A 16,428-nucleotide genomic window follows, 5' to 3' on the forward strand; every position below is an offset into this window, starting at 1 on the left:
ACAAAAAGAGTATTAGAAAAATGTAAAAAAGAGCAGCCAAACTGACCAAAAGTTAATTAATATTCACCAGAAGAGTATCCCATAGAGCAGAAAGCATGCAAGGGAATGACCCTGATGGGAGACCACAAAGCAACAGCACCAGAACTTCTGGGAGAGATGGAAACAGGGAATGAGTCAGAAAGACCCTAGTAGATTTTAATTTACTCTTAGTGGTTCAGTGCCAATAAAGTGGACAGAAGAAAGGTCAGGCTGTAGAAGATGTAAATGACATGATTAATGTGATAGCTACTAGTAATTTATATTAAACTCTGTGACCTGCAAATAGAGAATGTGTTGTCCTCTCCTCTGGATATGGTGGTCCTTTGAATTCCTGTCCATCTGAATTGGCTTCTTTGTCTATTTCATCCAGTTTCCTGGTTCTAGTACAGTTCACATCTAACATCTCCCACGTGTATATCTCCAGCCTGAACGCCTCTGACTCCTGACTCATATTCACCTGTCTGCTTGACATCTCCACTTGGATGTATAACAGGCATCTCAAACTAAACATGTCAAAAGACCGAACTCTTGATATCCTGTGCTGGCAAACCTGCTCTCCCAGTCAGCCCCAAATTAGTAAGCGTAAGTCCATTCTAGCTCGGGTCACGCCATTCTGCCATCTAATCCATCAATAAGCCATGTCAGCTCTACCTTCACAAAATACCAGCATCCAACTGCCTCTCAGTACCTGCACTGCTCCTAATTCAAACAACTACCACTGTTTACCTCCTCCTAGCCTCTCCACTTCTGCCCTAGGGCACTTATAATTTATTCCCTCACAACAGCCAGAGATGGTCTCATTAAACATAAGGCAGATCATGTCACTCTTCTGTTCAAACCTTTGAGTTTGAATGGCTTCCTCTCTCAGAATAAAATCCAAAGCCTTATAATGGTCTGTAATAGTCCCCCAGTTATCTCTCCTATATGCCTTCTGCCCCTCTTCCTCTTACCCACTCTGTTCCAACCTCACTGGCCTCCTGGATCATGCCAGGAACAGTGTCTGCTGCCCCAGGATCTTGGCACATGCTGTCCTTCTGCTCTTTCCCAGTTATCTATGTGGCCTACTTCCTCACTTCCGTGGCCTTTCCTCAAATATGGAAAATATTCTTTAAACACGGACAATATTAGGACATACTGACTTTCAAGAGCCATAGATGCTGAGATTCAAAACAGAGACTGTGTTAGGGGACATAGAATAACAATGATAAATATTTGCATTAGGGCTTTGCACTTACTTTATCAAGCTATGTATTTTTTGAATTATGAAAACAACACTGTGGCCGCATTGTATCATTCATGTTTCTACAATGGGGTCCAAAAGCTCAAAGAAGCTACCCTGTCTAAGGTCACATAGCCAGTAACTTCTAGAATTAGAAAGCACAGCCTTCTATTATTAAGTGCAGCTTATAGAGAAGGGGACTAAGTCAGTGGCAGGATACATAACCTGTCCAAAGTAAGCAGGTGGTTATGGTGGAGCTGGGATTTATATCTAAGTACTCAGGCTCCAGATCCTGGGTCTTTAGCCACCACATTAAATCTCTGCTTGGTCTTAGAACAATTTTTGTCTGCTTTGCTGAACATGCTAAATACAGTTTATAGTTGGACATAAAGTGAATTCTCCAGTTGGGTAAGTTAAGATCAACTGTGTTCACTGAACATTTCTTCAAGACCTGGGTAGTTTAAGAAATACCATCTTTAAACAAAAAATAGAAACACCATCTTATTGAATTTAAGTGTGAAACATTTCAGCACAACTGCTAATTGTCAGATGTTGAAAGCCAGTCAAGCAGAGGTCTGTGGTTTCTGGAAAACTCCATGACCACCCTTTCTAAGGTCGATGTTTTCTCCCTAAACAAGGTGCCCACTACTACACATTGAGCAGCTCGTGCCCTAGAGTTTTCCACCTCAGCAGCAGCCTCCAGGGAGGCTCCCACAGGCAGAGGAAAGAGAGCACCTTACCTGGGGTGAGCGTAGGCCATCTGCCGGAACTCATTGCTCCAGTTAGGTCTTCCATAGAACGTTTTCTGCTTTAACCCCGTGATCACGTCAGTACTTTCATCCCAATGTAAAGCAATGTGAACGGCCTAAAATAAAAATTGTGGCATCAGGTGACATTTAGGAAAAAAAACACACAACAGGAACCTGCTTCTAAATAAAAGATCAAGTAATTATGTTCATTTGTAGATTGAATACTCAAGAAAATTTCTTCATGCAGCTAGAGATGCTTATCATTAGTATCAGAAATCACTGATTTTGCATTTTGGGATAGACATCACATCTCATTTATCTTTGTATTCTACCTTGGGCTAGAAGCAAAGGGTTTCTACTGAAACAAAGGGTTTGATGTATGCCTGGGTGAGGTACAGTAACATGAACCTGGGAGGAAATTTCTTGACAAGGATGAGAGTAGTATGGTAAATATGGTTAAGGGACAGTAAGCATTAAGCTACTTCCTTTTTTCTACCAAACTGCTCAGAAATGAATCTCTGCCTCTGTTCCCACTCACTTAATATTAAACCTTAGGGATTTGAGAAGGGCACTGCCAGATTAAAATGATAGGAAACATTCAGGAAGTGTCTGGATCTTACAGTCAGATCTACCTAATGGGTTGAAATGGTTTGAAGTGGACTGTTCAAGGTTCCTAGTGCTGGGAGGAGGTGGAGCCTGGCAGACAGACCTGGTGGCCAAGCACAGAGAGGGGCAGGATTGGAGCTCCGTGCCCAATAATTTGCTTTCAAATTATATAAAAGCACCCAGGCACCAGGTAAGTAGTGATTGATAAATAAGAGCCTGGGGCATAGCACTGCCTACTGATGATGTTTTAAGTTGCCGAATCCTGGTAGCTACTTTCTTCTTACCTCCTGGGATTTGTGTCTTCTTTGCTCACCCCTCAGAGACCCACACAGCTCTTGAGTTCATGTGTTTCACACTCTTTGGTGCTCCATTTGCTCATGTCTTCTGACTCATCTTGCTCCTGACCAGTTTGGCTAACAGCCCTGCTGGGCCAAACCTTACCCCAAGTAAGGCCCCAACAGACCAGCTGGTGAGGGTGGACGGTGGTGGAATCACAGAAGCCCGGGCTGCAGGAAGTTGCCATCAGGCAGGCCTGACCCCAGGTGGCAGGGATCCTATCGGAATGGAGTTTGGGAACAGGGGACTCCAGGAGAGTCCAACAGTGAGAGTACGGCAGGATCCTCTTCTTGGGCAGGTTTATCAAGACCGAGAGGGAAGCATGAAGTTGGAGACAAGAGCTCAGGAACAGGAACTGAGGCAGTAGTTGTGGATTGAGCCTTGAAAAGTGGCAGAAGCCCTGTTATCAGAACTGGAAGTCAAGGTCACAGTTGTGTCAGCCTCCAGACTAGAGCAGCACTATTGCAGCCCCACAGCCCTCTTGCTTAACAGTAGGATTGACTGGTGCCATACAGTCAGCTGGTTTCAGCTGTGGGCAAAGAAGAAGGCAGAGGCAGCCAATTTACTTTTGACTAAGTGCCAAAGCTAATGACCAGCTCGGGCCTATTCTCCTTGGATTCTCCACCAACCACATGGCTGAACATTGTTTCTCCTTGATTTTATATGCATTATAAAATCCCATTTCTTCCACTTCTGTCTGACTCTTCTTTTCATTCAAGGACAAAATGTTAGATTTGTTTTCCTATGATCTTCTCCTGTCTCAAAATGCAGCTGCCTTCCCAGTCTCCAGTCCTTTTTGGACCACGACTCCCCAAAGAACTTTCATTTTCATGGTCCCAATGAGCATTGTCTACAAAGATGACTACTAACTTTCTCCCCCACACCCTCATCTTCCTGCTGGAGTAGAATCCTGGGTCTTGAACTCCCTAAGCATATATTTACGTAAATTTTTTTCTGTTCCTTCAAATTGATCATCATAGCTCAAAATGAATCTTAAAATAACGTGTGACTTCAACTTCTTTCCACATACAATTGTTGAGTGATTCCTATAAGCAGGCAGGGTACTATGAGTGAGCAGTACAAAAAGAAAGAGAGAAGGTCTTTGCTTTGTGAGGAATTGGTCATCCGAGGGAGGGGAAGCCCACGTGCACGACGTCAACAACATAAGTTAGACCAGGATCCTTCTTTACTGGAGATAGAAACAAAGTGCTCTGGAGAAGTAGACAAATTACACTGCTGAAGCCCCAAGTACTTTTGACTAAGGGAACTGGGGATGGCCAGGGCTTCAAAGAACCATCGCATGTCCTAGGCGGTGGGGAGGACAGAGGACATTAAGTGACTGTCAGGGAAATGGAACAGAGAGGGAAGATATGGAGGCATGCAAACACAAGGCATTGTCTGGTGGCTCCAGTACCAGAAGCATGATGGAATTGCAAGAGTTGGTTGCCGTCAGTCAGGAAGGGCCTTAAAGTCCTTGAGGAGAAGTTTGGGCATTATTTAATAGGAAAGAAAGGTTCCTTTCTACTTATGTTAGTGGTACTGTCGAGCTACCAATCAGTGATGTTCAAACATTTGGAATTATATTTGTTCCATATTTCTCAGCCCAGTGTTCAATTAATCTCCAAACCCTGTTGATTTGCCCTTCATAATACCTTTTCCATCTGTCCCTTCTGTTCTTGTCATTCTGCCACTTTGAGGTTGTTGAATTCAGTTTAACAATTGGCTATTTCCAAAAAAGGCTTTTGATTCCTCACTGACAGAATGCACCAATTATTTTCTTCCTGGAATTCAAGCATCTAAAGAGTTTCAACGTGTCACGACAAAAATTTAAGAACATGTCGATTTTAATTTACTTGTATTCAGTAAAAAAGTATATCTTAAAGCGTACTTTGAGAAGGGGCAGAGATAGGATGGGGCAGAGTTGTATTGTCACAAAATCAAACAGGGCCTCAGTCTCAAAACTCCCAAATGACTGGGAATTCTGAGATGGACACTTGAAATCAATTCACTTTAGAAGCTGAAAAGCAGGGACAGTACTCCAAAGGTTGTATCTGTACTCCATCAGACGGATCATTGGTCAAAAATCCCATTTGAATAAGGAAAATTTCTGTTTGGAAAACATAATTAACACTATTTAATTCATTATGGAATACTATGCAGCCATCAAAAAACCCAAAATCTTGCCATTTGCAACTATGTGGATGGAACTGGAGGGTATTATGCTGAGCGAAACAAGTCAATCAGAGAAAGACATGTATCATATGACCTCACTGATATGAGGAATTCTTAATCTCAGGAAACAAACTGAGGGTTGCTGGAGTAGTAGGGGGTGGGAAGGATGGGGCGGCTGGGTGATAGACATTGGGGAGGGTATGTGCTATGGTGAGTGCTGTGAATTGTGTAGGACTGTTGAATCACAGACCTGTATCTCTGAAACAAATAATACATTATATGTTAAAAAAAAAAAAAGAAGATAGTAGGAAGGGAAAAATGAAGGGGGGAAATCGGAGGGGGAGACGAACCATGAGAGACTATGGACTCTGAGAAACAAACTGAGGGTTCTAGAGGGGAGGGGGGTGGGGGATGGGTCAGCCTGGTGATGGGTATTAAAGAGGGCACGTTCTGCGTGGAGCACTGGGTGTTATACGCAAACAATGAATCATGGAACACTACATCAAAAATGAATGATGTAATGTATGATGATTAACATAACATAATAAAATAAAATTAAAGAAAAAAAGATGTTTTAAGGCTCGTTCCCAAGGAACCTGTACTTCAAATTACCCCAAAGGAATAAATATTTAAGGCCGACTGCAAATAAGACCCTAAAATTTCATTTAGCTACTGAATTTTAAGCTAAGTCCTACCCAAAGGTACAGAGTCAAATTTCAGCAATGTCCCATAGGGCCTCTGTGTGTGTGTGTGTGTGTGTGTGTGTGTGTGTGTGTGAGAGAGAGAGTGTGTGTTTATGAGAGGGAGGGAGAGAGCAGGGGTACACACTCACAGGAACACATTCATTTGTAAATTTAGTGATTAATGTAAATCTTGGCTCAAACATACTTTCCTTAAAGTAAATATCAACAGGAGCAGCATACATTTCATAAACCTAGTGATTACTTCATTGTTAGCTTCCATATTTGAGGAGTTAAAAAAGATTTAAAAGGTAGTAGTTATCATTCAATATTATCAACCCTGAAATTCTACCCTAGTGCAATATTTTGATATACATTATTTTTGGTAAATGCAACCTTACTATTTCATTGATACAATATACTGCAGAACACGTGCCACAACAAAAGACCCTCTTGATCTTAGGTGAATGAACATATGTGCACACAATTTCTAAGAATGTTTTAAGAAAAAGAAATCTCTAGATGAATCATGTATTCATAATGATTTTTTTCTGTAGATGTTCACATATGCCACAATACAAAATGTCGAATGTAAACACTTTGGTTTTTTTCTTGCCAACTCTGAATAGCTCAAATCATAGAATTAGAACCAATCAGGAGCTGAACAAGACAATACAGCTGATCGGTAAGAATCGCCTCATGTCACTAAAATGACAAATGCAACCTTTAGTGACATAATTCTTCTTGGATTTCCATGCTTGGGATTGTTTTATTGCTGTGATTTGAATACCTCTTTCTAACCTGGTTTATTTTATTTTTCCTTCCTTTTTAAGAACATACACATAATTCTTTCATGCCACCAGATAACTATAGAGCTCATTATTGACATCGTTCCTCTGTTCTTTATTATTAGATGACTTATGCAATACTGATTATTCTGAATCTTATCAATACCTGATTTTCATCCCAGCCAGTAAGAAATATGTGATAACTCAGAAAATGAGCTTTCCCTCGCTCACTCATAAGTGTTTCCAGCGAGAGTAAGAGATCAGCAAACCACTCAAAAGCCTTTGGATCCCGGCAAATCCAGTAGAAGTACACCTGTCAAGAGAGAAGACAAGAGAACGGATCTGTCCCTCTTTTCCATAATGTGCTGATAATCACAGACTACTTTATCTCCATTAAATTATCTGAGCTCAAATGGGCACTTCTGCAAAATGACATGCTTCTCTCTGCCAGGGAACAGTCACACTGTGATTTCTTTTGAAAAATTTCACATCGTGTTTGAAAAAGTCCAGAGTGAATTCAGAGTCAGGAGTCTGTGGGCTGTTGCCAGTTTCATTGGATGAGGATCAATTCACCACATTCCTGGCTGTGCTTCTTTTGAACGAGGTTCATAATCATAACTAGCTGTGCCTTTCACGGCTCCCAAAGGGGGATAAACCATTAGACCAACCCCCTTCATTTTTACTCATGACCTAAGCTTGGGATTTGAACTCCCTTCTCCAGAGGCCCCAATGGCTTGTGCAGTAATCCACTTCACCATCATGGCTTCCAACTTCTGGAGGGTGGAGATTATGGCAACTGCGGAGTTAAACCACACAGGCCAGAAGTTTCCCTCAGCCAGACATACCAGTGTCCAAGAAAGCTGGGGGGTGTTGGTTATGGTTGTGTATCAACTACTATAATGGAATTATGTCTAGGAACATTTTTTTTTAACTCTCTGTGTTTAGCAAATGGCATGTGACGAGAAGTAGTCTGGGTTTGCTGAAATAAAGGCTTAGTTTTTGCGCTTTGAGTTTTAGGTAATTGTATCTAGAAGAAACCACAGGAGAAAGATCTATTAATTCTCTTGATTTTTGTCACTCTCCTATTCCGTGCTGCTCACTACTGTTTCCTGCATCCCCTCCCCAAAGAGACTTCTCTATTGCTTAACAAGGTCTACCAGGAGGCTGGCCTTGACCTCCGCTGGGAAATATCTCCTCCAAGAGATGGTGTATACTCCTGCCTCCCCTCTCCACCAGCCAGCCTGCAAGCTCACGATCATGATGAAAGTTATACATGAGATTTAATTAACAGATCAAGTTCATGAGGAAAAAAAATTCACAGAATGTATTTCAAGGCTAAACATCTTGTCTCTTTTCTCCAGGTTTGTGCAGGAGCTTATAATATTAAGAGTCAGTAAGAGCAAAAGCTAGTGAGGATAAGACATAGAGGAAGGGAAAAAAAAAAGAGAGGGAGACAAACCATAAGAGACTCTTAACTATAGAGAACAAACTGAGGGTTGCTGGAGGGGCGGGGTGAGTGGGGGATGGGCTACATGGGTGATGAGGACTAAGAAGGGCACTTGTGTTGAGCACTGGGTGTCATATATAAGTGGTGAATCACTAAATTCTATTCCTGAAACCAATATTACACTATAAGTAAACTAACTAGAATTTAAATAAAAATTTGGATAAAAAAGAATTAAAGTCCAATTTGTTGGACAGCTACAGCTCAGAAGGCATTTTCAATACTACTCCCAGCTCAAATAATAATCTCTAAGTGTGTTAACCCCCCCAAAGGAGTGCTGTCTCTTTGCAGTTGTAAATCTGAGCCAATGGTTCCTTCTGTTGAACTCCACATGGCCCCCCACAAGTATAGTGATTGTGTTCATCCACTTGCTTGTTGACTCAACAAATACGTATTCTGTATTGTTCTCCTCTCTGGAACTATAAGAGCAAACAGAAGAGGCAAAAATTTGCCGTTCTCCTAGAGTTTGCGTGTGGAGGGAGAAGAAAGATGGTAATAAGTAAAACATAGAGTACATCAGAGAGTGATAAGCACTATGGAGAAACGCAAAGCAGGCTGGAAAGGGCTGCAATACTGAGTCAAATGATCAAGGGATAGGAACATTTGAGCAAAGACGAAAGGAGGCAGAGGAATCATGGTTGGGGCAAGAGCCCTACAGAAGGAGTGGGACCTCTGGGGAAGAGCCAAGGGGCCAGTGTAGCTGGAGCTGTGAAGGCAGGGAGGGCAGTAAGAGATGAGGTCTGACAGGAAGGCTGGGAGGTACAGATGTGGGGTTTGGGGCCATCTTGACTTCTACTCTGAGTGAGCTGGGAAAGCACTGCATGGCGTTGAGCAGGGGAGCGACAGGGTCTGAGGAAAGATCAGGAGGAAGGATCCCTGGGAGAATGGAGGCCAGGAGGCTGACTTTATATCCAGTGTTGGTGATGAGTACTGCAATGGTCTTGCTTTTCAAGTTGCATCGTGCCTAATCTAAATTATTCTTTGAAAACCCGAGCCCTCCTTTTGACTTGCTTTGCTCCCGGTGGAAACAGAAAATCTATTGACTGAATTTAATACCATTCTTCCTGATGCACCTCCCCTTCCTTCCTGCTCTCAGTAGGTTGTTTTACCTAGGAACACTGATGGTGGCATTTGGATGAGAACAAACATGACTGATTTATTTTCTTTTATTTCCACTCCTTAAGGGACGTGCTTCAGATACATTTATCTAGGAACAATATCCCCATTTACTTTTTAGAAAACTTGTCAATTTCAAATCCAGTTTCAATCATCCTTCCTTGAAAAATGCCCACATCTTAGCTTCCTGCTCACACTGACCCTTATCCTTTCAAATAGAAATCATGCCTGTCCTTGCCTTCTTGTGGCTTAGCAGTGTGTCAGCCTTCTTAGGGCTTGCCAAGCCTTTTATACTTTTTACTTCCTTGTAATGGCTTTGTGTGTTTTTCCCTCTGTAATTGACTTAGAGGTGACACTGGGCAGCTTTGGTGCAAGAGGCAATGAAGGAACACTGAATAGGCTCAGAAGTGCTTCAGGCAGAAAAAGAAGAAAAGAGACTTTGAACAGAGAAAGAGGCTATTGACTTTGACTCTCTTTCATCCTAACGGTGAGGGACACTCACTGTGAAGGGACAGGGCAGTTCCACTTCTGCATTTCGTCCAGTAGGAAGGACCTGGTCACTGGTAGAACAAATATCCCAAACAACAGGCTACACCTCTGTGATCTGCCCAACACTCACCCCTCCTCGGTGTCCACAAATAAAAAACCTGAAATCATTCACCTGTCTGAAGCCTGGCTTCCAGAATTCTGTAGCTGATATCATCAGAGGCCCCTAATACTTAAGGTTACTTTAAAAAGTTTTGTTAAACAGAAAGTCATCCTCCATCAAGAGATGAAAGTTCTGAACTTTCATAGGAACAAAGGTACCGGTTTTAGCAGGACTCATCCCACACATTTCTGTAGATCTAATGGGGTCCCAGATGTTTTAGGAGATGACTCCAAGAGTGGACAATGGCTTTAGGGAGCTCTGTGTGCATGTGGCCTGTCGCAGGCCTTCAGGTCACATCCTTCCTGGCATGGACCACCATCCCGAACTCAGCCACCTCCACCTCGGAGGGCCTGGGTGTGAGCAACATGCAGTGCTGTGTTCTCTGTGAGGACCACCTCTTCCCCCATGCTCCTGCAGCTCTAAGAATTCTGCAGACATGCACATGGACCAGGTCAAGGTGATCTGGGGCCAGAAGGAAATGGACCTGTGCTACTTTTTGAGAAACAATTTCAGAAAATGAAATAAGAAAAGCTACTCATCTATTTGACTAGCAGAGTCCATGCTCTGGTAGTCAAACAGATGCTCCCCCTGTCTCATGGCCTGGATAGGCATCCCCAAACACAGGCAGAGGACACAGCCACAAGTACAACCTGTGTTTCTTTAGGTCCCAAATCCATTTCCTGAGGATGGATTGGGGACAAAAATATTTATTTATATATCTATTTATTTATGGCCCAGAACCTCTCCAAAGAAGGAAATTGTACACGAGGACACAGTGTTAGGATGCAGAGTAATTAAACAGCGCGAGCCCTTGAGTCCTCTAAGCTGTTCTAGACTCCCAGCTTCACCATCTATAAGCTGGGTAACTGGGGGCAGGTTTTTTAACTTGAACCTAGATCACCACATATATAAACCAACAAAACCACCCTCTAGACCAACAACCTATGAGATTATTGTGAGGATGAAAGGTATGGTTCATGGGAGCATTTGGCATGATGTCTGACACAGGCAGTAAGTGCTCAGAGCTCTTAGTTGTGGTTGCTGCTCTCCTTGCTGTCGTTTGGAGGAGCTTACAGAATGAATACCGCATGTTTATAGTAGAATCAGCAAGGGGAATCATTTGCCTTACGTGAGGGTCTGTATTCCCACTGGGCACTTGTGAATTATAGAGATGGTGATCACTGAGAAGAGGTGAAGCCCAGCTTTATCTCCAGCACCAGTCTGGGAACCTCAGCATTGATCATAAGGGTGTGATCCTGACAGACGAACCCCTTCGCCAGCAAAGCGCACTCCACGCTCTGTGTGTGCTAGACCGCAGGAGGCATTTTACGGGTTGCCAAGGTTGACCTTGACCTTGGCCAATGCCTCCACCCAGGAGAAGGCCAGTGGAGTTGCACTGTGACCTTGCCTCCTGGACAGTGCCCTCTGTCCCCCACTGTTATTAACTGAATGTTTGTGTTGTCTCCAAATTTATATATTGAAAACCAATGTGATGGTATTGGGAGGTGGGCCTTTGAGAGGTGGTTGGATTTAGAAGAGGTCATGAGAATGGGGCCTCCAATGATGGGACTAGTGTCCTTCTGAGAAGAGAAAGAGACCAGAGCTCTCTCTATCTCTGTCACATGAGGACATAGTGAGAAGGTGGCCATCTGTAAGCCAGAAAGAGAGGCCTCATCGAAACCCAACCATGCTGGCTCCCTGATCTCGGACTTCCAGCCTCAAGAACTGTGAGAAATAAACGTCTGTTGTGTAAGCCACCCAGTCTATAGTACTTCTGTTATAGCAGCCTGAACTATATGCTGCGTGCGAAGATATCTATGCTGTACGAAATAGCACAGAACTGACAGAAACTCCAAACAAGTAGGCTGATGGGGACTTTCCCCTGAGGAAACTGTGACCATTTTCCAAAAAAAAGAATTTTTCCCTCTAAAAAGATAAAGACTGTGACTGATTAGAAAACAAAACTAAATGTTTATAATCCTCAATAAATGGCAGCTATTATTGTCCTGGTTTTTATTTTGTTGTTGTTGTGAAGGTCTTCCTGGATGATTATAATGGCAAACAAATTTTGAAGCAACTATTCCTTCTTATTGAGAAACTTCCTTCCATTTCCCGTTTTAAGGAAATATAATTATAAAACAATTTTTCTTTGTCCATTATTTTTAGTCTCTGAGACTTTTTCTTTAAAAGATCTTTAAAGTTAATTATTTCATGGCTGTACTACTGCTTTGCCTGATGAGGGAGGACTGACCTTGCTGATGCCTCAGTTTGTTCTAAGTACAGTTAATAAGACTTCTTGGGCAACCAAAATATTCATTAATAATAAAATCATTACATCAAGTGGGGGATATCCATACTTCGGAATACTCTGAAGACACTAAATAAAATGAAGTGAATCAGTAGGTATTGACACAGAAGATGTGCTAAGCCACATTATAAAAGGCAACGAAACAAGACAAAGTGCATCTCTCTCTCTCTCTCTCTCCCCCTCCCCACATCTCTATTTAGGTATAAATAAAATAGCACTCTGTATATGCGTATGGGTGCAAATCGTGGAGAAGGAATGGAATGATCCACGCTCCACTGTTTAATGGTGAACCCCTCGAGAGCAAAGTGATGACGGTGGTTAGTTTGGGGAGGAAGGCTGATGAAGGGAGACCTTTTGACTGAGTATTTTATTTGAATCTTTTTACAGGGACATTATAGTCTTGTATGGCTTGTGTGGTTAATAAACCAAAATATTAAAACTATTAATACTGGTCACCTCCCCACAGGGCAATGGTGAGGCCTGCTGGGGGACTGAAGTCTTTTGAGGCTGTCCAGTGAAGGATGGGGGGGACGCCGCTGTCTTCTGGAGGGCACGTGTGGCCTTGTGTGCCCCAGTTCAATTTATTACAACACTGTCAGTGTTTAGCAGAGATGATCAATTCCAGGAGTAGCCAGAGCTCCAGTGTGAGGGAAAGGGAAAGCAAATAATTTCTCAAACTAAACAGATTAAATTAAGTGCATTTTTCATTCATTAGAAAAGAGAGCAGGCCCTCCTTTGTTTTATTAATATGTTTAAGTAGAGTATGGATTTTTGCCTTTCTTGGCCTCTTTGCCTTGTTCTCACTGGCCCGAGCTGTCTTTTTATTTGAATTATCTGTTTATTATATTAGGTTAAGGACCCACGGCCATCTTGCGTGGGACACACTATAAATACCCATTATCATGGTTATGTATTATTGGGGTGATGAAGGAAGACAATTTATGAAGAAATGAGATTAGTTATTTTTTTCTATAATCTATCTTATTACAGTCTGCAGATTACATATGCAGTTCGGAAAAGGAACCAAATCTTCCAGTTGGCCATTCTCTCTGCCCTGTCTACATGGCTGGGACATTAGGGGAACGACAAGGTATAAGCCAATACATGTATGCCTGCCATACCCCCTTCCCCATTTGCACACACCTATTTCCTTCATCATTTTGACAGTTTGCTTGTGCAAAATTTTTTTCAAGAGCTCTTTTCACAAATTGAGTGTGATGTGGAATTAATCATCCCGTTAGGCAGGCGTTGGAGGACGTTCATTGCGATGGGGCATTTGTACCCCCAGTGCTCAGGTCTTTTGAATTGCATCACAGACACTCCTCAACCACTCACACCCCCTTCCCTCGTCCTGAAGGAGCGGTGTGTGCTCATCTGCCTCCAACTAAGTGAAGTTTGGCTCTTACTCTTGTGTTGAAAATACCCCTTTCACATCTTACAGCTTTCTCCTCCACCCGCCCCCACTCCCAAGCCATCATTCCACTTATTTTTACTTTGCCTTCTTGGGAAATTTCCTCCTAACCACTTCTCCCCCTCCTCCCTACCATCTTTAAAAATAAAAGATCGTTAGAAAGAAATTTTAAAACACCAGCTTCAAATAGAAAGTGCTACACATGATCCCAGACAAGCAGCAGGCATCCTATTGGCCATTCTCCTGCATTTTACTTAGAAGTGTTCTAGAATAATGTGGCAGAGGAGAAGGGTAAAGAGATATAGTTTGCAAGGGTAGCAACCAAGAAAACTTTGCAGTTTTTTTTTTTTTATTGTAGACTTGCAACATCAGGCTTGTATGTAAAAACGTATGCCTTTATGCCGACTGGTCTTGTATACAGAGAGAAAATCCCACCTAATTGCAGTTAACCCTTCAGATTTAAGTTTTCAGCTCTGAACCCCTATGCTGCATTTTCCCCTTTGCTTGTTACAGAAGAGAACAATCTGAAAAGTATAGCCCAGGTCTATAATTGTTAAGATGTTGTTGGATAAATATGTACTGCTGTGCTCTCCTGCGCCTTAAAAATTATGTAGATGCCGACAGTTTCGTGGAAAGAGTGTTTATATCTCAAATACATGTAGACGGCCCTGACAAATATTAGTGACATAAGCCTAATGATAGCTGTAGTCAAAACACACACAAAGTGGCTTTAAAACAGAAAACTTCTTAAACTTTTTCTCCCGCATGCACACTCTAACCAGGTGGGTCTTGAGTGGAATTTTCAGCATAAACTTTCAATGGCATGAAATCTCACTTTTTGCATAAAAGAGTCTTGAAGGCAGAGATTAGAAATGCCCGCTCCCATCCCGACTCAGTAGCTAACCAACTAGATGACTTTGGACAAATAACTTCCCAGTCTGAGTACAGATGCTGACTTTCATGGTCATATGCAAAGCTGGGAGGTTAAGACCTCTCAAATTATTTTGTGATTCTATGCTTTTAGCTTTTTTTCCTCCCATATGCCATTATTCCGACCTTTATTTTCAGTGGAATATCGCCCCAATATTGCCATCAGTTTCTGTAAGGTATGAAAACATTTTTTTAAAATTTCTAATTCTTTGGTTTCTTTTTTGGGGGGATAGAGATCGATGTCCCTGTTTAATAGTTTTGTGGTAACTGCTTAACCCTCCCACTGAAACAGCCTTGAGAAACCCCATAAACAGAGCCCAGAAATAACAATGAAATTGTGAGGGAGGAGGTGGTATGAGGATTTTGCAGATTCCTGTATGGACTTTTAAGATTTTGTGGGTTCTTACAAGAATTTTTCCTATTTGTAGTAAAATAATTGGAATATATTCTTTGAGTTATACAATTACTGAACAAATAGTCTTCTTGGTTAAATAAAAATGAATTAATCTTAGTAATCTAAAATTTTATAAAAAATTACACAGAAGTCATTTGTTCATTCATTTTGGCACACTCATTGATTTATTAAAAAATTGTAGTGTGTATGTGCGTGTGTGCGTGTGTGCGTGTGTGCGTGTGTGTGTGTGTGTGTGTATCTTACAAAGATACCCAAAGAAGCCTCATGCAAGGAGCTCAGACTCTATTAGGGGAAATGAGATCCTTTGTGAACATGACATGAAAGCACATGGATAACAGATTATTGAAAGAAGGGTGAGGTGTTATAAGTCTGGTGGGAGGAGAGTGAGAGGTTTGTCATGTCAGTGTCAAAGGGCCTGGCACATAGTAGGTTCTCAATAGATATTCATGGAGTGAATAAGTGAATGAAAGAGAGACACACAATCCATCATGTGTGAAATATAATGTGACCTTTAGTGTTGTGAAAACCATGAAGCAAGAAGCTGCCTCTGTGGATGGGTTTTACGTGGTAGATAGTGAGAGGAAAGAAAAAGCTTAGGGGGATTGAGAAATCATCATAAATCATAACAAAGCATTGATGGGTTGGCGGGGTCTGAATAAATAAAAGAGTAGCTGTGTTGCTTGTTTTGTACCATAGACTGAATGTCTGTGTCCCCCAAAATTCATATTTTGAAACCTAATTGCTGATGTGACAATATTCAGAAATGGGGTATTTGGGAGGTGATTTGTTCATACAGGAGGAACCCTCATGAATGGGATTAGTGCCCTTATAAAAAAAGACTCCAGACTTCTAGACTTCTGTATCTACTTTTTCCTCATTGAGTTGCAAACTGCGTCAACAAATTTGACCCTTTCTGACCAAAACAAACAAACAAACAAACAAACAAACAAAAACTCAAAACACTACCAAGAGCTACCTTACCACCCTGCTATGGGAAGTTAGAGCTAGAAGATGGTCGCTTATCAACCAGGAAGCAGGCTCTCATCAGATACCAAGTCAGCGAGTCTGTTGATCTTGGACTTCCCAGCATTGGAACTGTGAGAAATCTGTTTTTGCTGTTAACAAGTGACCCAGGTCTATGATATTGTGGGATAGCAGCCCAAACGGACTAAGACACTTCGTTGAACTTATTGTGGTATAGAGGAAAGATGAGTCTGCATTCAAAAAGTCTAATTTTGAACTCTCGTTCTACTATTTATTAGCTCTCTGTGCTTTGGGTTCCTCAGTAGTAACCTGAGGATGTTACTTATCCGAAAGAACAATTATGATAATTTGATAATATGACGCTATCATTCCTCTGAGCTTTGTGATCAGCTTCAGTCTTCTCATCTGTACATGGGAATAAAAACGGTGAGTTCCTTAAAAAGATAATGTGAGACTGTATGTATAAAATGCCTAACTTACTGCCTCCTAGGTAGTCAAGGCTTGATGAATCTAAGCCATTAG

The 16,428-nt window shown here is 41.9% G+C and overlaps 1 protein-coding gene across 1 annotated transcript in view; it reads right to left on the bottom strand.

Moving 5' to 3' along the window:
- The window catches only part of NOX3 (NADPH oxidase 3), a 55,199-nt gene that overhangs the window by 8,146 nt on the left and 30,625 nt on the right, over positions 1-16,428 (bottom strand). The window contains exons 11-12 of the mRNA XM_025861524.1: positions 6,756-6,902; positions 1,999-2,123 (exon numbers count right to left, since the gene is read on the bottom strand). Of these exons, the coding sequence (XP_025717309.1) occupies positions 1,999-2,123; positions 6,756-6,902 (272 nt within the window). The remainder of the gene's footprint in view (positions 1-1,998; positions 2,124-6,755; positions 6,903-16,428) is intronic.

This window comes from Callorhinus ursinus, unplaced genomic scaffold, assembly GCF_003265705.2.
Source record: "Callorhinus ursinus isolate GAN/ISIS: 27379988/994484 unplaced genomic scaffold, GSC_fseal_2.0 scaffold6, whole genome shotgun sequence".
Taxonomy (NCBI): Eukaryota; Metazoa; Chordata; class Mammalia; order Carnivora; family Otariidae; genus Callorhinus; species Callorhinus ursinus.